Raw genomic sequence first — 27,863 nt, 5'->3', positions numbered from 1 at the left:
ATTCCAAAGTATTTTTTCAAAAAACTAGATTCCACTATCACTAATTTTATATGGGATTACAGAACACATAGAATTCAACGAAAGCATTTGTGCAAATCTAAAGAAGTTGGGGGTTTATCATTACCTAACTTTATGTATTACTACTGGGCAGTGCATATTAAGAACATAATGTACTGGCTGGATAGTTCCACTCAGCAGTTGGAGTGGATAAGAATGGAGAAAGAGGAGTGCTATCTGCACGATATAGGAACGATCCTGCTCTCACCGATAAAATTGAATAGTATAATATATAAGAAGAACCCAATTATTCACAATATAATAAGAATTTGGAAACAAATAAAAGTATCCTTGAAATTAAATAATTTATCAGTACTAACCCCACTATTGAACAACCCCGCATTCAAACCTTCTCTCATCGACAACACATATCAACAATGGGATAGACTGGGGATTAAGAAAGTAGGGGATATGTATGAATTGGGCAAACTGTTATCATTTCAACAATTAAAATTTAAATTGAAGGATAATCAATATTTTAAATATATACAGGTATGTGACTTTATGAAGAAATATACACATAGATTTCAAACTATATTTTTAGACCTTTTAGAAGAAGCAATGAATATTAAGGCTGATTCACAAAAATTAATATCATACATTTATAATAATATATTATATAGAGAATCACCCTCAACAGAAGCACTAAGGGAAGATTGGGAACATGAGCTAATGATAAAGATCTCGAAGGATAGATGGGAAAAGTATTTGATGAATACACATAACTGTTCTATTAATGCAAGACATAATTTAATTCAATTCAAATTATTACATAGACTATATTATTCAAAAACAAGGTTGAATAAATTTTATCCAAACGTCTCTCCCAGATGCGATAAATGTTTGTTTCAAAACGTTAATATAACACATTCATTTGTAGGATGTACAAAGTGATATATTTGATATATTTACAAAGCTCTTCAAGTCAAGAATAGAACCCAAAATGGAATGGATTATATTTGGAATAATAGGAGAAGATACCAATTTAAATAAAGACCAAAATGTTTTTTTTAATTATGGGTTAATAATTGGAAAGAAATTGATACTTAAATTTTGGAAAAATACAACCATACCAACTGTTAAAATGTGGATTAGGAATATGATGGACATAACACGCCTTGAAGAAATGCGACTCCGACTAATAGATAAATATGACCAATTCTTAAGGAGTTGGTCTCCTTTCATCGACTTTTTGGAATCATGTGATGCAGCGGTACCATAAGGATTGCCGATTTCAGTTCATGACGTGGATAGATCTACATCTCCGAATACAGATTTGAAATTTTCTCTTTTAAGGGGCCTTCTCTTCTATTTCTACTTTCCACTTTTTCCTTTAAAAAATTTTTTTTTTTTTTAATATACACACTTCACGTTTTTCTACTCTCTACCATCTATTTTTCCACTTTTTCTCCTTTCTGTTTCTTGTCTTGCTTACTTCCTTCTCATAACATAAAACTAGAGGTTGTACATTGAATGGATTACGGTATGACATAGTTGGCAACTAAAATTAGGTTCCACTGTACTGTTTTGTACTGTATTAACCTCTAATAAAATAAACAAATAAAAATAAAAAATAAAATAAAAAAGCTATGTCAGTGGAGATTGGCCCCGTGGTTTGCTCAGCCTGCAACATGTGGGAGATCAGGGATATGGTCGGTGTCCCTGGTGACTACGTTTGCAGGAAGTGTGTCCAGCTGCACCTCCTGGCAGACCGCATTGAACGGTTGGAGCTGCGGTTGGATTCATACTGGAGCATCCACGATGCTGAGAAAGTCGTGAATAGCACGTACAGCGAGTTGGTCACACCGCAGGTAAAAGGAAAGAGGACAGAAAGGGAACGGGTGGCCAATAACCAGCAAAGCAGTAGGCAGGTAGTGCAAGAGTCCCCTGCGTCATCTCCCTCCTAAACAGGTATACCATTTTGGATACTGTTGGGGGAGATGGCTCATCAGGGGAAGGCAGCAGCAGCCAAGTTCATGGCACCATGGGTGGCTCTGCAGCACAGGAGGGGAGAAAAAAGAGTGGAAGGGCAATAGTAATAGGGGATTCAATTCTAAGGGGAATAGATAGGCGTTTCTGCGGCCGCAAACGAGACTCGAGGATGGTATGTTGCCTCCCTGGTGCAAGGGTCAGGGATGTCACTGAACGGCTGCAGAACATTCTGGAGGGGGAGGGTGAACAGCCAGTTGTCGTGGTGCATATTAGCACCAACGATATAGGTAAAAAAAAGGGATGAGGTCCTACAAGGTGAATTTAGGGAGCTAGGAGATAAACTTAAAAGTAGGACCTCAAAGGTAATAATCTCTGGATTACTACCAGTGCCACGGGCTGGTCAGAGTAGAAATAGGAGGATATTGCAGATGAATACGTGGCTTGAAAAATGGTGCAAGGGGGAGGGATTCAATTTTTTAGGGCATTGGAACCAGTTCTGGGGGAGGTGGGACCAGTACAAACAGGACGGTCTGCACCTGGGCTGGAATGGAACCAATGTCCTTGGGGGAGTGTTTGCTAGTGCTATCGGGGAGGATTTAAACTAATGTGGCAGGGGGATGGGTGCAAGAGCAGAGAGACAGAGGGGTGTAAAATGAGGGTAGAAGCAATAGGTAGCAAGGTGAAAAGTAAAAGTGGCAGGCAGACAAATCCAGGGCAAAAATCAAACAGGGCCACTTTTCAACATAATTGTATAAGGGGTAAGAGTGTTGTAAAGACAAGCCTGAAGGCTTTGTATCTTAATGCAAGGAGCATTTGTAATAAGGTGGATGAGTTGAATGTGCAGATAGTTATTAATGAATATGATATAGTTGGGATCACGGAGACATGGCTCCAGGGTGACCAAGGCTGGGAGCTGAACATCCAGGGATATTCAATATTCAGGAGGGATAGACAGAAAGGAAAAGGAGGAGGGGTAGCGTTGCTGGTTAGAAAGGAGATTAACGCAATAGAAAGGAAGGACATTAGCTTGGAGGATGTGGAATCGATATGGGTAGAGCTGCGAAACACTAAGGGGCAGAAAACGCTAGTGGGAGTGGTGTACCGGCCACCTAACAGTAGTAGTGGAGTTGGGGATGGCATCAAACAGGAAATTAGAAACGCGTGCAACAAAGGTAAAACAATTATAATGGGTGACTTCAATCTACATATAGATTGGGTGAATCAAATTGGCTGGGGTGCTGAGGAAGAGGATTTCTTGGAATGTATGCGGGATAGTTTTCTAAACCAACATGTAGAAGAACCAATGAGAGAGCAGGCTATTCTAGACTGGGTATTGAGTAATGAGGAAGGGTTAGTTAGCAGTCTTGTTGTGCGTGGCCCCTTGGGCAAGAGTGACCATAATATGGTTGAGTTCTTCATTAGGATGGAGAGTGACATTGTTAATTCAGAAACAAGGGTCCTGAACTTAAAGAAAGGTGACTTTGAGGGTATGAGACGTGAACTGGCCAAGATAGACTGGCAAATGATTCTTAAAGAGTTGACGGTGGATATGCAATGGAAGGCATTTAAAAACTGCATGGATGAACTACAACAAGTTTTCATCCCAGTTTGGCAAAATAATAAATCAGGGAAGGTAGTGCATCCGTGGATATCAAGGGAAATCAGGGATAGTATCAAAACAAAAGATGAAGCGTACAAATTAGCCAGAACAAGCAGCCTACCAGAGGACTGGGAGACATTCAGAGTCCAGCAGAGGAGGACAAAAGGCTTAATTAGGAAAGGGAAAATAGATTATGAAAGAAAACTGGCAGGGAACATAAAAACTGACTGCAAAAGTTTTTTTAGATATGTGAAGAGGAAAAGATTAGCAGTCAGAAACAGGCGAATTGATCATGGGGAACAAGGACATGGCAGACCAATTGAATAACTACTTTGGTTCTGTCTTCACTAAGGAAGACATAAACAATCTGCCGGAAATAGCAAGGGACCGGGGGTTAAATGAGATGGAGGAACTGAGTGAAATCCAGGTTAGCCGGGAAGTGGTGTTAGGTAAATTGAATGGATTAAAGGCCGATAAATCCCCAGGGCCAGATAATTTGCACCCCAGCGTACTTAAGGAAGTAGCCGCAGAAATAGTGGATGCATTAGTGATAATTTTTCAAAACTCTTTAGATTCTGGAGTAGTTCCTGAGGACTTGAGGGTAGCTAATGTAACCCCACTTTTTAAAAGGGAGGGAGAGAGAAAACAGGGAATTACAGACCAGTTAGTCTAACATCGGTGGTGGGGAAAATTCTGGAGTCATTTATTAAAGATGGGATAGCAGCACATTTGGAAAGTGGTGAATTCATTGGACAAAGTCAGCATGGATTTATGAAAGGTAAATCATGTCTGACGAATCTTATAGAATTTTTCGAGGATGTAACTAGTAGAGTGGATAAGGGAGAACCAGTGGATGTATTATATCTGGACTTTCAGAAGGCTTTCGACAAGGTCCCACATAAGAGATTAGTATACAAACTTAAAGCACATGGTATTGGGGGTTCAGTATTGATGTGGATAGAGAACTGGCTGGCAGACAGGAAGCAAAGAGTGGGAGTAAACGGGTCCCTTTCAGAATGGCAGGCAGTGACTAGTGGGGTACCGCAAGGCTCAGTGCTGGGACCCCAGCTATTTACAATATATATTAATGATCTGGATGAGAGAATTGAATGCAACATCTCCAAGTTTGCGGATGACACGAAGCTGGGGGGCAGTGTTAGCTGTAGGGAGGATGCTAGGAGGCTGCAAGGTGACTTGGATAGGTTGGGTGAGTGGGCAAATGCATGGCAGATGCAGTATAATGTGGATAAATGTGAGGTTATCCACTTTGGTGGCAAAAACAGGAAATTAGACTATTATCTGAATGGTGGCCGATTAGGAAAAGGGGAGATGCAACGAGACCTGGGTGTCATGGTACACCAGTCATTGAAAGTAGGAATGCAGGTGCAGCAGGCAGTGAAGAAAGCAAATGGTATGTTAGCAATCATAGCAAAAGGATTTGAGTATAAGAGCAGGGAGGTTCTACTGCAGTTGTACAGGGTCTTGGTGAGACCACACCTGGAGTATTGCGTACAGTTTTGGTCTCCTAATCCGAGGAAAGACATTCTTGCCATAGAGGGAGTACAGAGAAGGTTCACCAGACTGATTCCTGGGATGGCAGGACTTTCATATGAAGAAAGACTGGATAGACTCGGCTTGTACACGCTGGAATTCAGAAGATTGAGGGGGGATCTTATAGAAACTTACAAAATTCTTAAGGGGTTGGACACGCTAGATGCAGGAAGATTATTCCCGATGTTGGGGAAGTCCAGAACTAGGGGTCACAGTTTAAGGATAAGAGGGAAGTCTTTTAGGACCGAGATGAGAAAATCATTTTTTACACAGAGAGTGGTGAATCTGTGGAATTCTCTGCCATAGAAGGTAGTTGAGGCCAGTTCATTGGCTATATTTATGAGGGAGTTAGATGTGGCCCTTGTGGCTAAAGGGATCAGGGAGTATGGAGAGAAGGCAGGGATGGGATACTGAGTTGGATGATCAGCCATGATCATATCGAATGGCGGTGCAGGCTCGAAGGGCCGAATGGCCTACTCCTGCACCTATTTTCTATGTTTCTATAATTCACTTTCATATCTTCAGTATTAAAAAAGTTATGGTCATTTTCATACTCGGAAATTAGCATCGTGTTCCCTATTGCTTTTCCATTGACTTAACACAAAAGCTGTGATCGAGGACAGTCAAAAGCCCATAACTTTCTTAAAAACTAAGAGAACAATGAAATCTTCAGTTATTATAGATTGAAGTATTCTGAAACAAATATAAAACATCTTACATGGAAGACCTGAAATTAAAGCATATAATTAGAGTTACCTAATGTAGCTAATTACAAAATTGACCGTTGTGACGGAAATAGTAATAAACACCCAGACTGCCTTGAAAAATGTGATATTCTCAAGATCAGAACTTTAATATTAATGTATTATATGATGTAAGTCTGTAACACATAGGTAAAGAAATGACAATTTCTAGCAATAGACCAAGTCTTTATGGAGAAGATCAGTTGCTAGCTGGTACATCATACTCTTCAGATTGTAACCAATAAGCAACTCTGCACTGTACACTTTGTTTTTCCTCAACTTTTCAATTTTGGCATTGTAAACTACAGGTTTTTGCTTTTCAAACCACGCATGACATGCCTTTCTGCCCACTACTTTCCCATTAAGAATGTCCTGTGGATCATCACATTTGGAGCAGTCCAAATTCGGATAATCTCTGCGAATGCTGTCTAAATCACTCTTTTACTGGGCATTTGGATTGACAATTTTGCATTTCTTCTTCGGAGACATCTGTTTAAAATGTAAAGAAGAAAAAAAAAACACTGAACAGCATTAACAGAAACGTTATTATTTGCAGTTTTAGGAAAAAAAAGGTAGAAACGATAACGTTATATGCTAAAACAAATAGTAAATACCCAACAAAAAATTCATATTCGTCAGTTTCATCAAATCAATTCATCTAAATTCAATTTCTAGATCTAAACATCTATCCATTTCTTAAGAAAAGGCTAAAAAATTTTAATAGCCTAAGTATCCAAATAACAAACTGATCCCAGTCACACGCTAATTCAAAATATAATGTTTTTTAAATCTCACTTTGTCATGAATTTATATGCCAAATGGAAGGCAAGGCAAGTTTATTTGTATAGCACCTTTCAACAACAAGGTAATTCAAAGTGCTTTACATAAAACATTAAGTGCTTTACATAAAACAAGGAATTTAATGTTTAATTCCCATAAATTAATCCAGAAACATCCACTCAAGATAATTAAAATCATTAATTTTTTACACAATACATCTGACTAAAACAGTACTCTGGATATTTAGTGTGAAAATATTGGACATTGATAGACAATAACTCAAAATATAGATGATTTAGATGCTCTTATGACATGATTGGCCAAAAAAAAAAAGAATTTGATTATCTAGAGAATGGCTGTTTCTGGAATGTGATCGATTGGAATGTTGTCGTTGCCGTAAATGTAAGCCCATAACGGCAGGCAAGACACGGCCGATTCGTATGTGGGCCTAAATAACATTTCCCGCATCATAAGATTAAAATAAAGCCACACCATAAAGCAAAATAACGTTAAATAAACAACATACCTTTTGATTTGTCCTGATATTGCGATCCATGATGTTGAAGGCGTTTTTAGTTGCGTTTAAAATTTAATCCAGCGACGCAAACTTCCAGCAAAATAAAAAAAACGCGAACGGAAGCGCGAACGATTTTTCTTCATCAGCTAGCAGCTCGAGGAAATCCCTCTCCGACAATCAATGCAAACCTGCATTTTAATCCCGCCCCCTCCCAAAGCCTCCGGAATCACCCGCACAGGCAGTGGCAGATCTACAACGCCGCTGATGGTAGGTTTTGTAACTTCGCTACAATGGGGTTAGGAGGGAGAGATAGAAGAGGGAGAGCCTACAAGTCCTTGGTCTGGCCCAAATTGGAGTGTGGATGCTGGCTACAGCGGGTCTGGGTGCTGCCACTCTAAGAGGATCATCAAGATCCACTGTGCATTCCCCAACATTGAAAACTGGTTTCCCCAACCCACTGGGCAAACTTGAACACTAAAATGAATAATGATAATGTCGGAGAACGTTATTCAGCAAAAAAAAGTTTATTAATCATACAATACTAAGTACATTGCTCATCTCTTGAGACGCAGCTTATTCCACAGGGAACTTCAACAGCCGTTAAACACTTTGAATCTCCTGGCAGCCGCCTAATACGTGAACAACGATTTGTTTATAAATTTGGTTTTACTTCAAAAACTAGAGGACTCTTGTAAACCGGGTAACCGTAGCATCAATTATAAATGTTTGTAAAAATCATTCTCATGCTACAAAAAATGTATTATATTGGCACTTTTGACATTTGACAACCTCATTCGGGCATTTCTTAAATCCAGCAATTTTGACAAACTACATCAGTACCTGAGATGCAAACAAAAAAATGTGGCAATTTCTATAACTAGTATTTGTTTAGAGTACATCCTACACTGGGTTATGACAAGGAAATGGAAGAAAAACATATGGAATGTCTGCAACTGAAAATACCAAATAAATTTACAACAAAATTAAGCATGGATGTGCCCAATCTGAGTTTATACTATGTAAAAATAATTTTAGAACTATTTTACTACTTTTATACAATCACTATATGTAGAAAGAAAGATTATCATTTTATAAAGCATGTTAGAACATTTTACAGTATAGTACAATACAAAAATAGGCAAGAAACATTAGATGTTTTTATCACTTAGTGTATTTTATAGTCTACTAATTGATAATTGTAGTGTCTATTGTTTTACTTTGCAATTATTAAAATGGCACTGTGGTAAATTTAACATGACCATTATCTAATCACATCAAAAGTATACTAATAAACAGTTAGAGAAAACTGCAGTTTCATTTTCAGAATGTGATTGCAATCTGTTCATTCAAAAAGAAGACCTGAAAGAAACTGCTTGTAAAAGCAGCAGCTTCAATAGCAAAATATTTAAACAAAATCACTCCAAGGCACAAATGTCAAGTCTTATTGTCCTACGATAAATTCCTTTGAAATTAAGGATAAACTGCATTATATCTTCAGCAATGTTACACGATTATCTGGTGAAAGTGCATGCTTATACTTGGATTTTGATTGACAAAATCTCAGTACAAATACAAGTTGCGTACCAGCATCAATTAATGCTAATTGAAAACACACACACTGATTACTAGAGACTGCAGAAATTAAATTTAGTTAGGTGTGTCATTTGCCTGCAAAGAATACACATACATAAAGTTCTGTAAGAAATGCTAGAAAAGCCATATAAACGATTTTAGATATTTGCATTCTGTCCTACAGAGAATCCAGTTGAATGGATGTTCAGCAAGGTGAAGGTAACATTCTAAAAACTAAGTTCAAACTACAGAGTGATAAAACAAAAGGGGTGCTTTTATGGAGTTCCTGCTCTACATGAATTCCCTTTAACTGACATAACATGTTAGGCTCAAAACACAATTCCTAATTTTTTCCTTATTTCATTCAGTCTATTAACCGCTGTTAATCTCTGGAAGAAAACACTCAAATCCACGTGTCTTTATTTAACAAAGGTGCAACTAAACAAAATAGCATTTCCTCGGCTCACATTGGTAGGTCAGTACTATTATGCCTTGTTTTTCTTGCAGTTCCATCGTCTCTTGGCAGTGCTTTCTGTAAATTTGACATAGCAGCAGTCTTTTCTATGTCTATCATTGTATATAATTCTGTTCGCCTCGTTGGAGTTTGTGGAAGTGGAGTAGTGGGTGTTTTTGGAGTCTGTGGGTTATCCGAATCACTACCAGCTTCCAGGTCAACCTGGATGTAGTTCAGCTGCCTATGTTCCAGACTTGGTCGTCTTATTTCAAAATTAAAAACACTTGGGGAACAATCCAGTTGTCGTACAAAATCAACTTTGTGTACGCTAGGCTGAACAGTTATATTCTCTGTATTAACATAGTTGTGCATTTGATCAAGATTAGTGTGATAACCATTCTGCGAAGGCGTCTTTGGTCCCAAACTATCTTCTTCATCTCTACTTAGTTTGCGTACTTCCCACACTGGAGGCAAAGAAGGCAAGTTTTCATAATTCAAGAGTGCAGTCCTCCTCTGAGCAGAGTTGTTTATATTCTGTACATCGGAACTATTATTTGACATTAGTCTACTCCGTCTGCCTCCTGAGACAGTGGGGATTGAAAGGCCATTAATATTTTCATACACTAGCTTGTTAGTAGAGGGTGCTTCCTTCCGTTCATCACTGTCATAACCAGTGTCCCAATCAGTACAATTATTGCCACTGCCAGCATTTGTCTGCTCACTTCCAGGAGCTTCAGGCTTTTCCTTTTCCATTAGCTGCATTTGTACAGGAGTTGGTCCCAAAACAAATTTTACCCCTTGGGGTTCAAACTGAACCTGTGGGTTTCTCTCTTCTAATGAACTGCAATGATCTTCAACATCAATGGTAGCATCATTATTTAAAGGTTGGAGTTCCAATGACGTTTGCACAGTGGATCTGTTTTTCAGTTCTTCATGTACACCAGAGGTATTAACATATGTGTGAACCTGTGAACAAGAAAAAAAGTAAAGACATCGTCATGTAACCAACAAAAACTGCTCACTATTCAAGATAACTACTGCAACAGCAAGGCTATATTGTCATTCTTCATAATTTTTTTAGTTATTTATTCTCAACACAAAGTACAAGAGATTATATAAATTGTTTTCAGAAGCTTTTTGCGATAAAAGTTTTTGCTTTTAATTGGTATAAAAGATTCATTTGCAAGAGTAATAGAAAGATTTGTTGAATTTGTAATATCCAGTTAGTTTCCCTTTCATGGTATTATATACTGCTTTGCCATGTGCAAGAATGCTTGTCACAAAATTTAAAACATACTTCATAGTTATGTGCACCAAAAGAATGAAAGTCTTTCCATTTCTCAATTTAGCTACTAAATAATTTTAGGGCAAAATGTGAGACTTTTCTTACTTGTTCCTCTGATACTATTAGAGGGTGAGTTGACTCTTCGTCCACAGAGGGCAAACGTGCACTGCCTACAGATGGATGTCGTGTTGAAGGATGAGAAGAGCCGTCACCAAATGATGGGTACCTGGGATATCCATTTGGCAAGCTTGGTTGAACAAAACCTGGAGCTGAGAGGAACAGATTATTGCAGTTATTTGCAAAGCAGACAAAATTACATCTTTACTAGCAACAAAAAAATCACAATTTAAAATAAATCATGAAATGTTTATGTGCTGTGGAATACTTTGCATTGAAATGTGATCTGCCACGTCAGAATATCCACTGTAACTTTAACGGAAGAACCATAGAAACCTTGCAAAAATGGAAAAACAGCAACCAATCAATCAGCTTATAAATCTGCTTATAAACATCTGTTTACATGCTATAACTAATTTAATCTAAAAATAATTAGCAAAATTGAATAAAATGTAATGTATTCTAATGAATCTGAGCACTTCTCACTCTTTAGGCCTTTGCAGTGAGACCGCTCTCTGGGTTTGGCTGAACCTCCATAATCTTGTTTTCCTGCTATTAGGTACTACAGTGCCCTCCATAATGTTTGGGACAAAGACCCATCATTTGTTTATTTGCCTCTGTACTCCACAATTTGAGATTTGTAATAGAAAAAAATCACATGTAGTTAAAGTGCATATTGTCAGATTTTAATAAAGGCATTTTTTATACATTTTGGTTTCACCATGTAGAAATGACAGCAGTGTTTATACATAGTCCCCCCATTTCAGGGCACCATAATGTTTGGGACACATGGCTTCACAGGTGTTTGGGACACATGGCTTCACAGGTGCTCAGCTGTGTTTAAATGCCTCCTTAATGCAGGTATAAGAGAGCTCTCAGCACCTAGTCTCTCCTCCAGTCTTTCCATCACATTTTATTGCTGTTTATCGACATGGGGATCAAAGTTGTGCCAATGAAGTCAAAGAAGCCATTATGAGACTGAGAACCAAGAATACAACTGTTAGAGAGGCTTTGAGAGGCTGGTGAAGAAACACATCTGCGCCTTCCTCCCTCGGAACATGGACCCGTTGCAGTTCGCATACCATCCGAACAGATCCACGGACGATGCGGTCTCCCAGGTCTTGCACACCGCTCTCTCCCATCTGGACAGCCAGAAGGGGGGCTACGTGAGGATGCTGTTCATAGACTACAGTTCAGCCTTCAACACGATAGTCCCCACCAGACTGACCGGGAAGCTAATGGAATTGGGGCTCAACACCTCCCTGTGTGCCTGGGTCCTGGACTTTCTCACCGCCAGGCCCCAGGTAGTCAAGATGGGAGAGAATACATCGAAGTCCCTCACCCTGAGCACAGGATCGCCCCAGGGTTGCGTCCTCAGCCCCCTATTGTACTCCCTGTACACACATGACTGTGTGGCTAGGTTCAGCTCCAATTCAATAATTAAGTTTGCTGATGACACTGGTGGTGGGCCTGATCTCAGACAACGACGAGAAGGCCTACCGGGAGGAGGTGGCTGGCCTAGCACTCTGGTGCCAGGATAACAGCCTCCTCTTGAACATCAAAAAAACGAAGGAGCTGATCATGGACTTTAGGAGGGCACATCATCCGAGGACGTACACTCCATTGAGGATAAATGGGGATCCTGTGGATAGGGTGAACTGTTTTAAATATCTGGGAGTCCACATCTCCGAGGATATGATATGGGCATCACACGCCTCAGCACTCGTAAGGCAAGGCAGCGCCTTTACCACCTCAGGCAATTGAGGAAATGCAGAGTGTCTCCGAGGATCCTCCAGTGCTTCTACGCAGCGGCGGTGGAAAGCATCTTGTCCGGGAACATTACCATCTGGTTTGGGAATTGCTCTGCCAAGGACAAGAAGGCTCTGCAGAGAGTAGTGCGTTCGGCCGAACGCACTATGGGAACTTCACTTGCCCCCGTGCAGGAACTATACATCAGGAGGTGCAACTCCAGAGCCAACAATATCATGAGAGACCCCTTCCACCCCTGCAACGGACTGTTCCAGCTGCTACGGTCAGACAAACGCCTCCGTTGCCATGCGGTGAGAACGGAGAGGTTGAGAAGGAGTTTCTTCCCAGAGGCCATTCGGACTGTAAACGCCTATCTCACCAGGGACTAACTCTACTGAATGTTTTTCCTTCCATTATTTATTATGTAAAGGTATATGTGTGTTATGATTGTGTTTATAGTTTGTTTGGTTGTTTGTCTTTTGCACAAAAGTCCGCGAGCATTGCCACTTTAATTTCACTGCACATCTCGTATGTGTATGTGACAAATAAACTTGACTTGACTTGAGAGACATCAGGCAAACATTAGGCGTCCCCAAATCAACTGTTTGGAACATCATTAAGATGAAAGAGAGCACTGGTGAGCTTATTAATCGTGAATTAACTGGTAGGCCAAGGAAGACCTCGGCTTGCCATGAATCACAGACTTCAAGCAGTCATTGCATGCAAAGCATATGCAACAAAATACTAAACATGACTACTTTAATTTACATGACACTGCTGTGTCCCAAACATTATGGTGCTCTGAAATGGGGGGGACTATGTATAAACACTGCTATAATTTCTACATGGTAAAACCAAAATGTATAAAAATTACCTTTAAGAAAATCTGACAATGTGCACTTTAACCACATGTGAATTTTTCTATTACAAATCTCAAATTGTGGAGTGCAGAGGCAAATAAATAAATGACTGGTCTTTGGCCCAAACATTATGGAGGGCACTGTATATGAAGATTCATTGCCACTGTATAACAAGTATGATTGTTTCAGGTTTATCAATCAATTATTGCTGCTAGCGTAATGAAACAGAAAGTAGCAAACTGAAGTTTGGTTATAATGATTATTTGCATTCTAAATGTTTGACTCATTTATATGGTAAATGCTAAATATTGTATTTGATAATTAAAATTTCAATGTGAATTGATATAGAATGCTGAAAAAATAAATCATTTCTCTTTTATGCTCAAGTTTATGATTTGATTCTCATCCCTCCTTGAAAGTATAAATGGATTATTTTTCAAATGTCTTTTCAAATAAAAGTGTACTGGTTGAGTGGACCTCTCATAATTTAAGAATGTAGACCAAATCTACCTCATGGCAACCATTGCTCTTTTTATATGCACTTTCTCTGTAGTTCTCTGTGGTTGTACCACTGCCACGTGTACCAATTAAGGTACCTTGATATTTGTATTACCATACTAAAAAAAGCAACAAGACACACAACTACATAAAAGTTAACATAAACATCCACACAGCAGATTCCCCACATTTCTCACTGTGATGGAAGGCAATAAAGTCTAATCTTCTTCCCTCATTTTTGCGGGACCAGTTGTATGTGTATGGTTTGATTGTACTCATTCATGGTATAATTTACCTGACTTACAGGCAAAACAAAAATTTTCACTCTATCTTGGTACGTGACAATATATACCAACTTAGATTTACAAGGATATTCTGACTGTATCCATGTCATTGTCAAGTTCATGTCATTAGGCAGAATTAGGGCATTCATTCCAGTATACTCTGCCATTCAATCATGGCTGATCTATTTTTCCCTCTCTACCTGTGGAAGCTTGCACATTACAAGGCGTGAGATTGATGTTTCTGATAAGACAGAGGGCTGCAAAGTATGTGTCTCTGTGAAGTACAGTTAGGCGTCAGCAGGCTGCACAGCAATTTAACCCCTGCGGCTTTCATCCTGGATAGCTGTATTCAATGGAATCAGTCATCCTATCTAGATAAGGAAGTTTGTTTTACGGTGGTGTATTCTGTTTTGTAGGTGTGTTCGTTGAGTGTCGTTTGTCTCGTCGTGTTCAGTCTTCAGTCCTTTTGTTACAGTTCCATAGTTAGTAATGATATGCTCAGTTTTAGTTAAGGTCTGCAGATATTTTAATGCTTTGCTCTGATGCCATATAACCATTGTGCTTGAATAAAACACTACAACTGGACGGCAAATCATTGAGATTTCTGTGATCCTACACAACCCCATTCGCATGACCTTCTCGCTGTAACCTTTGACACCATTACTAATCAAGAACCTGTTAAAAACTCAGTTTTAAAACCACCCAATAACTTGGCCTCCTTTGCAATCCGTGGCAATGAATTCCACAGATTCACCAGTATCTGACTCATGAAATTCCTCCACATCTCCTTTCGAAAGGTACAGGTGCACAACCTTTTATCCGAAAGCCTTGGGACCAGACACTTTTCGTAATTCGGAATTTTTCGGCTTTAGGAATGGAAGATTTTTAGCGTAGATTTTAACGGCTGGCTCAGTGGTAGAGTGCTCGGCTCATATCCGCAAGGTTGCGAGTTTGTGCCTCGATCCCGGCAGTTACTCGATCGCGAGTTTGAGTCTTCAATGTAGTTTTTTCTTGCAGAATAGGAGAGAATAGGGAGGGTTAGGCTGGGATCATTCTCTGCGAGATGATCTTAGTGCGGGAGACAAGTGTAGGAGAGGTGTACTGACTGTGTGGGCAGAACTTTGGAAGTGATTGCCCACCATTCTCAAAAGCCGCTGTGTCTCCCTGTCCCTGGGATAGCAGGGGGCGATTAAACAGCACAATACCCCCCTCCCCCTCCAACTCCAGAGGAATCCGCTCCCCGATGGGCCGCTACGGTGACAAGTGGCAGTTCGCTCACAGCCCGAGCTGCGCCACCCCAAGAACAAGACGTACCTTGCACACCATCAGCTTCTGCCCCAACTGGAGTTGGAGCGGGGCTGGGCTGGAGTTGCTGATCTGGGATCTCCGTGCTTGCAGTGGGCCTGGGGGTCGGTGTCCCGATGAGGGGGCGCAGCTCGGGCTGTGGGTGAACTGCCACTTGTCGCCGTAGCGGCCCATCGGGGAGCGGCTTCTGGTGGTCCTGACGTCTCCGGCCAGTTTGCAGTTTTCCTCTGGAGTTGGAACGGGGCTGGGCTGCTGCTGGCTGTGGGTCTCTGGGATCTCCGTGCTTGCAGTGGGCCTGGGGGTCGGTGTCCCGTTGGTCCTGACGTCTCCGGTGACTGGCACTGACCTGCTGGCATCGCCAACGTGAAGACAGTGCAAAGCCCCCGCGCCCGTGCAATGGGCGGGGAGCTGGAGAGGGGAGGGAAGGGGTCACACACATGGCCGGGAAGCAGAGGGGTGTAGGTGGGGTGAAACTGAAGGGAGCGACAATCTGCTGCTGCCTGCCCGCTGAGTTAAAAAGTTCCCACGCAAGACTCACGATACACTGTGTATCGTGAGTCTACCGTGGGAACTTTTTAACTCAGCGGGCAGGCAGCAGCAGATTGTCAATTATTAACCCTCCCGCGCAATATACCCTCACCTTCTCTTTTATGAATGGGGATTTAGTTCCCCTTTCTTCGAGGACCGACCGGAGGTTCCGCTGTCACCTCTGCGGGCCGCCCTCGGTGAACGTCTTCAAGGACCTTTCTTCAAGGACCGAAAAAATGTCCGCTATTCGGAGCTTTTCGTTATTTGGAATTTCGGATAAAAGGTTGTGCACCTGTACCACCTTTTATTCTGAGGCTGCGCCCTCTGGTCCTAGACTCTCCCATCCTCTTCACATCCACTCTATCCAGGCCTTTCATTGTTTGGTAAGTTTTAATGAGGTCCCCCTCATCCTTCTAAACTCCAGCGAGTACTGGCACAGAGCTGTGAAACACTCATGATACGTTAAATCAATTATCCCCGGGATAATTCTCGTAAACCTTCTCTGGACCCTCTCCAATGCCAACACACCCCTCCTCAGATATGGGGCCCTAAACTGCTCACAATACTCCAAATACAGGTCTGACCAGTGCCATATAAAGCCTCAGCATTAAATCCATACCTTTATATTCTAGTCTTCTCGAAATGAATGCTAACATTGCATTTGCCTTAATACCAATTCAAGTTGCAAAATAACCTTTTGGGAATCATGCACTAGTACTCCCAAGTCCCATTGCATCTCCGATTTCTGAATCCTCTTCCCATTTAGGTAATAGTCTACGCCTTTAGTCCTGCTACTAAAGTGCGTGACCGCATGCTTTGCTATGTGTATTCCACTTGCATACTGCCAATTTTTCAACCACTCCCAACCTGTCCAAATATAATTTACAAACTTGGCCACAAAGCCATCAATTACATTATCCAAATCATTCTCATTTTCAAACTTTCAGCCATTCATATCATAGTTTTGTTCAGTTACATTTTCAATACAAGGATGATCAAGATTGAATATAAAATATAAACATTTGTTGTATTGTTTAGGAGTGGCACAGTGTTGCAGCTAGTGAAGCTGCTGTCTCAGTCCCAGAGTTTGGGTTCAATCCTGACTGTGAGTTTCCTCCCACATCCCAAAGATAGGTGGGGTTGGCAGGTGAATTGGTCACTGTAAATTGGCCCTAGTATGGAGGGGAGTGGTGAAATCCAGGAGAGTTGATGAGGATGTGGGGTGAATAAAAATGGGATTAAGGTAGAATTAGAGTAAATGGAGGGTTGACACAGGAACTACATATGATTAACAAAAAAAGACACAAAGTGTTGGAGTAACGTTTTGGGTTGGGACCCTTCTATAGACTGATTATATTGTGGGGAAATAAAAGTGTGGTAAGTGATAAATAAAGTCTGAAGAAGGGTCTCGACCTGATAGGTCACCCATTCCTTCTCTCCAGAGATGCTGCCTGACCCGCTGAGTTACTCCAGCATTGTGTCTCTACCAAGTGATAAATGGATACAGATGAGGGGTGTTTGATTGGCAAATGGTTGGACAAAGGCAAGAAACAAAAGACAGAAGCGTGAGATAAGGACATAATGATAGAAGGAGAGCAAAATGAGAAGAGAAAGGAATCTAGGAGGAAGGGAATGGAAGGAGAAAGTGTGAAATGGGTGCGCATCCAGGTAGGGCACAGGGAAGAGAGGGGGAAAAGGGGAGGGGTGGTGGTGTTTGTAGTTTAGTTAGGTAAAATGAGAGAATTTAATGTTCATACCGTTTGGTATAAGCTACCCAAGCAAAATATGAGGCACTGTTCCTCCAGTTTGCATCTGGCCTCACTCTGGCAATGGATGAGACCAAGGATAGAAAGGTCAGTATGGGAATGGGAAGGGGAGTTAATCTGATTAACATTTTGGAGATCCAGCAGACCTTGGTACTTTTGGATTGAGTGCAAGTCGCATAGTCTATGCTTGGCCTCACCAATGTAAAGGAGGACACATCAAGAGCACTGAATGCAATAGATGCAAATAGAGGAGATGCACATTAATCTGTCTCATCCGGAGGGATTGCTGGGGTGCCTGGATAGAATTCAGGTAGGAGGTATAGGGAAAGGTGTTACATTGCAGAGGAAAGTACCCGGTGAGGAATTGGTTTGGATGGGAAGGGATGTGAACTGAGGAGTTGCAGAAGGAGCGGTCTCTGTAAAGTGGAAATGGGATGGGGTAAAGAAGATTTGACTGGTGGGGGGGGGGATCATGCACTGGAAGAATGTGCAAACTCCACACATATTTCCTACAAAGATTAGAAAGACCAGAGGCATCGGCATTGATTCCTACCAGACTTTATTTCCTATCCACTGACTCCACCTTTCTTTTGGATAACTGCTTGGCAGCTAACTGCACTCCAATTATGGGGTTCAAACTGTAATCTAAACTTGATTCTGCATAATGATGAGAACCAAGTATATGTACAATTATTGCTTGCAATGGCACTGACTTAGGGCAGGAATATCCTTCATCTTGTCGAAAACTCAAAGCTTGCTTGATTTTAATTTTTCTATTTCCAAACAAAAGCATGAGTAATACTCACTGGTAGGTGTCCGTGGAGTTCTTGGAATGTCTAATTCATTTTGCTGTTCATTTCTTTCGACAACTGGCTCTTCCACTACACTTATACTGTTACACTGCATGATATCCTGGAGCAAGTTGAAAATCTCTTCAGCTCGTGCACATTTGAATGCAAAAATTCCTGATGAACAATAGAAGGGGTTTAGTAAATTATAATATATAATCCACAATTAATCTAAACAATCAATGACAATTTAGCTAATTCACACTATGTCAGATACTTTTCATAATTTATACTTTTGTATACACACACACGCACATACACTGTAAGCGGCGCAGTGGCATAACAATAGAGCTGCTGCCACACAGCGCCAGAGACCCAGGTTCAATCCTGACTGTGGCCGCTGTCTGTGGGGAGTTTGCACGTTCTCCCTGTGACCATGTAGGTTTTCTCTGGGTGCTCCGGGTTCCTCCCACTTTCCAAAGACATGCAGGTTAATTAGCTTCTGCAAATTGACTCCAGTGTGTAGCATGCAAAAGTGGGATTAACATAGAATTAGTGTAGGGTGATCGATGGTCAGTATGGACTCTGTGGCCTGAAGCGTCTGTTTACATGCTATATCACTAATTTAATCTAAAAATAATTATCGAAATTGAATAAAATGCAATGTTTTCTAATAAATTAGAGCAATTCTCACTCTTTAGGCCTTGCAGTGTGACGGCTCTTTGGGTTTGACTGAACCTCCGGCATCTTGTTTTGCTGCTATTAGATACTACAGTGCCCTCCATAATTTTTGTGACAAAGACGCATCATTTATTTATTTGCCTCTGTACTCCACAATTTGAGATTTGCAATCGAAAAAAATAACATGCGGACAAAGTGCACATTGTCAGATTTTCTTAAAGGCCATTTTTATACATTTTAGTTTCACCATGTAGAAATTACAGCAGTGTTTATACATAGTCCCCCCATTTAATGGCACCATAATGTTTGGGTCACAGCCATGTCATGTAAATGAAAACAGTCATGTTTAGTATTTTGTTACATATCCTTTGCAGGCAATGACTGCTTGAAGTCTGCGATTCATGGACATCACCAGTTGCTGGGTGTCTTCCCTGGTGATACTCTGCCAGGCCTGTATTGCAGCCATCTTTAGCTTATGCTTGTTTTGGGGGCTAGTCTCCCTTCAGATTTCTCTTCAGCAGATAAAAGGTATGCTCAATTGGGTTCAGATCGGGTGATTGACTTGGCCTCTCAAGAATTTACCATCTTTTAGCTTTGAAAAACTCCTTTGTTGGTTTAGCTGTATGTTTGGGATCATAGTCTTGCTGTAGAATGAACTGCCAGCCAATGAGTTTTGAGGTATTTGTTTGAACTTGAGCAGATAGGATGTGTCTATACACTTCAGAATTCATTATGCTACTACCATCAGCAGTTGTATCATCAATTAAGATAAGTGAGCCAGTACCTTCAGCAGCCATACATGCCCAGGCCATAACACCCCCACCACCGTGTTTCGCAGCTTAAGTGGTATGCTTTGGATCTTAGGCATTTCCTTCTCTCCTCCATACTTTGCTCTTGCCATCACTCTGATATAAGTTAATCTTTGTCTCATCTGTCCACAAGACCTTTTTCCAGTACTGTGGTTGCTCTTTTAAGTACTTCTTGGCAAACTGTAACCTGGCTATCCTATTTTTGCAGCTAACCAGTGTTTTGCATCTTGAGGTGAAGCCTCTGTATTTGTGTTCATGAAGTCTTCTGCAGACAGTGGTCATTGACAAATCCACACCTGACTCCTGAAGAGTGTTTCTGATCTGACGGGTAGGTGTTTGGGGATTTTTCTTTATTATAGAGGGAATTCTTCTGTCATCAGCTGCGGGGGTCTTCCTTGGCCTGCCAGTCCCTTTGCAAATAGTAAGCTCACCAGTGCTCTCTTTCTTCTTAATAATGTTCCAAACAGTTGGTTTTGGTAAGCCTAAGGTTTGGCTGATGTCTCTAATGCCCCTGTTCTACTTAGGCGATTTTTTAGGGAACTACAGGTCGTCACATGGTCGCCGGAGTGTCGCCTGTATGGTCGTGAGTAGTCTCCTCAGTCTCCCAAAGAATCGTAACGTTTTTCTAGTCACCGCTGGATCTTGAAATGTTCAAAACCTTTTGGCGACAGTTGGTTTGTCGTAGGTTGTCGCCAGGATGACGTAGGTTGTTGCTGGTTCTGACTTCAGGGAATTCCATTGGCGACTACCTAAGTCAACCTACGTCAACTGGTGACTGAATTGTCTTACCTTGTCGCAGTTGGACGTAGGTGTGGTTGAAGGTGGACATCCTAGTGGGCTGCCGGTCGTCGGTAGCTTGACGTAGCTTGACGTTGGCTGGGTGGTAGGTTGTTGTAGACATTGTCGTAGACACTGTCATAGGGGGGACCCAGTCTATGACAGCCACCGACAGTTACCGAAAAAAATCACCAAAGTGGAACAGGCTCATAATAGTTTTAAACTTCTTTCTCAGTCTCATAATGGCTTCTTTGACTTTCATTGGCAAAACTTTGGTCCTCAGGTTGATAAATTTCAATAAAAGTTTCCAAAGGTGATGGAAAGACTGGAGGAAAGACTAGGTGCCGAGAGCTCCCTAATACCTGCATTAAGGGGGCATTTAAACACACCTGAGCAATTACAAACACCTGTGAAGCCATGTGTCCCAAACATTATGGTGCCCTGAAATGGGAGGACTATGTATAAACACTGCTGTAATTTCTATATGGTGAAACCAAAATGTATAAAAATGGCCTTTATTGAAATCTGACAATGTGCACTTTAACCACATGTGATTTTTTTCTATTACAAATCTCAAATTGTGGAGTGCAGAGGCAAATAAATAAAGAATGGGTCTTTGTCCCAAACATATGGAGGGCGCTGTATGTCTTGAAAATGAGTATTGACTGGCTAATTATGCTTTGGGGGTTTAGTTGATGCATTTATCGATTAATACTAAATACAGAATTTAGGAATAGAAACAATATTTAATTTAATTACATAAAAATGGAGAAAAGTACACGCATGGCTGGATTAAGAGGGGGTGAGGGGAAAACATGGCTGTCTCGTGTAAGAATAACTTTGCTTGTAACAAAGAAATTACATACAGACAGCGATACCAGCAATCTGTTCAGTACTGAGTCTCTTTACTTTGAACAGCAGAGGGAGCTTAACTTACCATAACTAATATACAGATAGCCAATGATGTCCACCATTCACAGCTTTCTTCCATTGTAAGCATTAAGTTAGAGTTAACATTCTTGTTAATTTAGGTACTGATTGTTACAAGTTATTCTCTCTCTACATAACAAATATCGCTAAACTGACACCACAAAATATCAATGAGTATTTGAATTAAGCATGACATTTCCTCACCGAATGCTATTAAACAATATTGCAATGCTTTGCCAAATGGGGAATCAAATGATGAAAATCAAACATTGAAACATGTAGATAGTTTTGTGTCTGCAAAATGTCTCAAATTGATTAATTTACAATAAAATAATTTAAGAGAGATTTTTTGTCATGTAGGCCTTTAGTAGCTGTACTATGCCACAAACAACAACACAATGAACAAGTTAACATTATTTTAGTGAAGATAGACACAAAAAGCTGGAGTAACTCAGCGAGTCAGACAGCATCTCTGGTGAAAAAGAATAGGTGATGTTTTGGGTCGAGACCCTTCTTCCAGACAGATTTAGCATTCCTGAGGTAATGGCATCACTAAATAATCACTCACTACTGCCCTTGAGTGCCATTTTGCTTTTGGTTTTACATTAGGAATAATGTGCAGGAAGGAACTGCAGACGCTGGTTTATACTGAAGATAGACAAAAAATGCTGGAGTTACTCAGCGGGTCAGGCAGCATCTCTGGAGAAAAGGAATAGGTGATGTTTCGGGTCGGAACCTGGATCTCATTAGGTATTGCCCTACACATCTGTCAAATCATCTAGAAGCAAATATAATAGCAACATTAAAAAGGCATTTAGATAGGCACATGCCCAGGCAGAGAGTAGAGAAGTAAGGACCATGTGCAGGCAGGTGGGATTAGATTAAATTAGCATCATGGTCTACACAGACATGGTGGACCAAAGGGCCGGTTCCTGTGCTGTATCGTTCAATGTTCTATGTACACGGATCACTGTTTTGTCCAGAAAGTATCTGTGCTGGATTGAACATTTTCACTTGAACTAGATTTTAGTAAGTCACCCTCTCCCAAAGACATTTACTTTGTTTCAGTGCAATGATCCATATGCATTGCTTGATTTTCACAATTCTGCTTCAATACTAGTGTGAACCAGAGTGTCACTGGGTGTAGTAACAGGAGACTTCACTCTATTAACATAGATAATCTGTGGTCACAAGTGAATAAAGATACTACCTTAAACGCCAAAAACATCCATTAAAATTCCAAGATGGAGGCAAAATTTGATGACAAAACAGACATAATTCTATCAGGCTTTGTAACATTACTGTTTATAGTTAATATAAATGATTTGGATACACAAAGTTAAAATACAGTCCAAATGCATTGGCACTGATTGAAAAGATTAGGGAAATTTGCAGAGACAGCACTAGTGAGATAAAATAAAGTTGGGCAGAATGCATTAAAACAGGCTGATGCCCATGCTTCAATATAATGGGCCCATGGGTTTCTGTTCTCCCCCTGGGATCCCCCGGAACAATCTGGAATCCATAGTTTACACCTTTCTTGAAACTCACCAATTCTGACCTCCACTCATTTTTAATTTCCTGAGTTTGCTAGAATATTTAAACTATTTACGCTATTGTGTAATATCTAAAAAAAGTGTATCGGAGCACATTGGAATGATCTGAATCTGAATCTGAAACTAACAGTCTATAAAATCATCAATCTGGCACTGAGGTCTCAAGTGTATCAGATTAACAGAACTTTATTTCAATGGGATATTAAAATGTATTATTGTCACATGTAACGAGGTACAGTGAAGGCTTCGTTTTGCATGCTCTCCAAACAGATCAGATGTACCCATACATAGATACAATCAGTTCAAACTCAAGTCCAATAGATAGAGCAAAGGGGAAGATACAGAGTGCAGAATATAGACAAATACAAAGTACCACACATAGGAATATTTTGTGATATATTTATTCAATGGGTAGTGTTGAAATACTCCAGGATGACGGCAAGTATAATTTGACACATCAGCAGACTCTTTATTCAGTATGCCCAATAAAGAATCGCATGGATAGCATAGGTTTAGATGGATATGGGCCAAACACAGGCAGGTGGGACCAGTGTAGATGAGGCATGTTGGTCGGTGTGGCCAAGTTGGGCCGAAGAGCCTGTTTCCAGGCTGTATGACTATGATTCTCTATGTCAATCGACAAAGAGTTAAATGCAAGATAAAAGAAGTGATGAACAAATCTTAGCATTTGTAGTTGCCCAGTGCAAGGGAAATATTCAATACAGGAGTCAACATGTTGTGAAACTATGATAATCCCCCTTCATGTTAAATATACAGGTGAAAAGATGGGGAAACACTTCAAAAAAATAATAAGTATTTATGGAGCTGTAACAAAAACTGGAGAAGTTCAACCCAGAATATGCCCTTAAAACAAGAGACTTAAAATGTACATTTCTGGTGAAAATGTACATTTAGTTCCGGCTTCGGAAAATAACTTGCATGAATAAACATTTCAATTAGTAGCTGAAATATAGAAATTTTAAAACATTTTTATACCGATGAACTAGGATGGTCGATAAATATTTTACACAAACCAAACAATTAGCAGATATTCAAAGCAACACCCAGAACACCAGTAAATAAGTAACAATAACACCAGTGGTAGAATAAGCTACAGCACAAGAAGACATTATTATAAAGAGTACCACGATTATAAAATGTAATCAAAGGTGAATAATGCGTTTCAGAATTATTGTTTACTCTACATAAGAACATTTCCATGAAATCTACATGACTTTCTCTCACTTGTATACTTTTAAACACAAATTCCAGAATAAGAGACTGAATTTTCTAAACTCAACTAAATGTGACAAACATACCTTGTCCAGTTTGACATCTCCGACCACTTTCAAACGAGAAGAGGTTTGAATCATAGCCATATCGACGCAGGCAGAGGTAGGGCCATTTCACAGCATCTCTCTTTCGCGTATGTAAAATCAATTCTGTATCTGTAAGTTCCATTATACCAGAACCCAGTTCATTACCATCATCATCCACATTAATCACCTGGGAAGAATAAAAATAAAGTGTATACCTCAGGGTTCTTCAACCTAGTAACTCACTGCACAAAAAGTGTCAATTCAACAACTATCAATGTCAAACATCGAATATTTCTTTGAAATTAAGATAGACACAAAATGCTGGAGTAACTCAGAGGAACAGGCAGTTTAAAAGGAATGGTGACGTTTTGGGTCGAGACCCTTCTTCAGACAGAGTCAGGGGAGAGGGCAACACAGAGATAAGGAAGTGTAAGGTGTGAGAACGAGACATCAAAGGGGACCAACATTGTTGCCTAGGAGAAGGTGACAACGAAGCATACAAAGATAAAATGTAATCAAGGGGGCAGTCAGACAGGTTGAAGAACTAGGAAGGGGGAGGGATGGAGAGAGGGAAAGCAAGGGTTACTTGAAGTTGGATAAGTCAATATTCATAACGCTGGGGTGTAAGCTGCCCAAACGAAATATGAGCTGCTGTTCCTCCAATTTATGCTGGGCCTCACTCTGACAGTGGAGGAGGCCCAGGACAGAAAGGTTCGTATGGAAATTGGAGGGGGAGTTAAAGTGTTTAGCAACCGGGAATAACAGGTAGGTTTCAGAGGAAATTGGGAATTCTACAATATCATACAAATGGAAATATAATTGATTTAATCTAAAAGAATAGATCACAACATTTAAAGTAACTTAGACGTTGATATACTGTCGACAGCAAGGAACTATGTTAGAAACCTGAAAAGTATACACGTTCCTAGACTGATTGATTATGGTGGTTAAAAGTTTATGTAATTTATTTTCAGACTGACCATAAATAAGACTTAAGGAATATAGTTAGGGGAGAGACATGCTTGAGAATGAAATTACCAAGGCAAAGAGGAGGCACAAAGTAACAATGGTGGACAAGACAAGACAATGGTGGACAAAGCATTTTATGTTTGTTAAGGGCAAGACGGTTACCAGCTGGTTCCATCTGCCATCAACCCCTTATGGATCTAAAACTGGCTTGGTAACAGGAGACAGAGGGTGATGGTGGAAGGTTGATTTTGTGATTGGAAGCCTGTGACTAGGGGTGGACCGCAGTGATCAAAGCTGGAACCCTTCCTGTTAATTATTGATATTAATGATTTGGATATGTATAGATACAATTACTAGATATGCAAATATCAAGTAAAAATGGTGGCATTGCTGATAGTAAAGAGGATAGTTGAAGTTGTTTGGTAAGATTACATGGAATTTAATCCTGATAAGTGTGAGGTGAACCACTGAGTAAGTGTGATCTATAATTTCCTGAGTGGAAGTTGGAGGCAAGGACTCTCACAACATTTAATAAGTATCTGGGCAAATCTTGAATTGACAACATATGGAAGGCTACCACCCAAATGCTGGTAAATAGTTAGTATAGATAGGAATATGATGGGCCGAATGTCCTAATTCTGTGCTGAATCACTATGATTACTTTAAAAGTAAACCAAAAAAAGTGCTGAAGGCCAAATTGGAAAAACCTCCAACTCCATGTAATTTTGCTGAATGAATGTTGGAAGAGATTTCCAAACTTTGCATATGTGATTAATCTCATATGTTTCCAAAACATACTGATCAGTGGCATGATGGCGGTGACCTTAAAGCTGCTGGTAAGTTTAAATGAGCTATAACGACTCTGAGTGTGCATGTACTGTTGTGTTACTACTTTCAATTTAGCTGTGCTTTATGGAAAATGAACGTTACACATCTTAACCAAAGTTTTTATAATAAACTGAAAATATTGAATTTGGTCAAATACTAATAAAACCAACAAAACATCCAAAAATGAGAAGCAAAACATTCAAGATGCAGCTGTAAAACAGAAATCCATGCATAAAACAACCTTGGTTTAAAAAAAAGTCATGCATTTGTATGACGCATTTAATGCAAGAATATTGTCCGAAGATGATTTTATTTTGTAACTTGCTTACTGAAACTGTAATATTTTATCCAAACAATCACCTAAGTATTCAAAATGCAGAAATAATTTATATAAATCGCCTGTTTGATGTACTTTAATATTTCTGCCAAATAGCTTGTCTTTAACAATTTAAAAGTACTGATATGTATAGATTTTTTGCAGATGTGGAGGATTTTGTCCAAGTAAATACATGGTTGCTAATATTTTCAAAGATACACATTAATAATGATTTGATTTCAAAATTATTCAGTCTAAAGCTTCATAATCAAAATTATTTTCAGAATCATTGAGATATTTTCAATGCGTTTTATGGACGCTTTGATAGAGAGAACACTGATGTGCCTTCCCGAGCCCCCATTCGCTGTGATGGTATTTCAGTCACAGTCACAGATGCCGATGTCAGAAAATCCTTCAGAGGGGTGAACCCTCGAAAAGCGCCTGGACCTGATGGTATACCAGGTCGTGTTCTAAAAACCTGTGCGGACCAACTGGCTGGAGTTCTTACGGACATTTTCAACCTCTCCTGAGGTCTGAGGTTCCCACCTGCTTTAAAAGGGCATCAATTATACTGGTGCCCAAGAAGAGCAAGGTGACGTGCCTCAATGACTATCGACCAGTGGCACTAACGCCGGTGGTGATGAAGTGCTGTGAGAGGTTGATCATGGTGCAAATCAACTCCTACCTCAACAAAAACCTGGACCCACAGCAGTTCGTCTACCGCCACAACAGATCAACAGTGGATGCGATGTCGCTGGCTCTTGGACAACAAAAACTCGTATGTCAGGCTGTTATTCATTGATTACAGCTTGGCATTTAATACAATTATCCCTCCAAGCTGGTCACCAAACTCGCAGAACTGGGTCTGTGCGCATCCCTCTGCAATTGGATCCTCGACTTCCTCATTCACAGACCAGACTGTTCGAATTGGAGGAAAGGTGTCAGCCTCGATAACAATTAGCACGGGAGCACCTCAAGGCTGCGCGCTCAACCCCCTGCTGTACTCACTCTATACTCATGACTGCGTAGCCGGTCATAGTGCGAACTCCATCATCAAGTTTGCTGATGACACCACTGTTGTGGGACGTATCACTGATGGGGACGAGTCAGAGTATAGAAGTGAGATCGACCGACTGACCAGATGGTGCCAGCACAATAACCTGGCCCTCAACACCAGCAAAACCAAGGTACTGATTGTGGACTTTGGAAGGGGTAGGATGGGGACCCACTGTCCCGTTTATATCAACGGATCGATGGTGGAAAGGGTCAAGAGCTTCAAATTCCTGGGCGTG

At 40.4% G+C, this 27,863-nt stretch overlaps 1 protein-coding gene across 3 annotated transcripts in view; it reads right to left on the bottom strand.

Annotated features, from left to right (window-relative positions):
* Positions 1–7,688: 7,688 nt before the first annotated feature.
* The window catches only part of frs2 (fibroblast growth factor receptor substrate 2), a 93,498-nt gene continuing 73,323 nt past the window's right edge, over positions 7,689–27,863 (bottom strand). For 2 of the 3 annotated variants that reach the window (XM_033038153.1, XM_033038154.1), the window contains exons 4-7: positions 24,459–24,645; positions 18,405–18,563; positions 10,597–10,760; positions 7,689–10,172 (exon numbers count right to left, since the gene is read on the bottom strand). In XM_033038153.1, the coding sequence (XP_032894044.1) occupies positions 9,216–10,172; positions 10,597–10,760; positions 18,405–18,563; positions 24,459–24,645 (1,467 nt within the window). In that variant the 3' untranslated portion in view covers positions 7,689–9,215. Of the gene's footprint in view, positions 10,173–10,596; positions 10,761–18,404; positions 18,564–21,590; positions 21,991–24,458; positions 24,646–27,863 lie in introns of those variants that run through there. The other variant, XM_033038155.1, reaches the window with a different exon arrangement.

The sequence above is a fragment of the Amblyraja radiata genome, chromosome 19, assembly GCF_010909765.2.
Source record: "Amblyraja radiata isolate CabotCenter1 chromosome 19, sAmbRad1.1.pri, whole genome shotgun sequence".
NCBI classification, from domain to species: domain Eukaryota; kingdom Metazoa; phylum Chordata; class Chondrichthyes; order Rajiformes; family Rajidae; genus Amblyraja; species Amblyraja radiata.
Note: the sequence above shows the minus strand (reverse complement) of the source record. Positions and strands in the feature narration are given on the sequence as shown.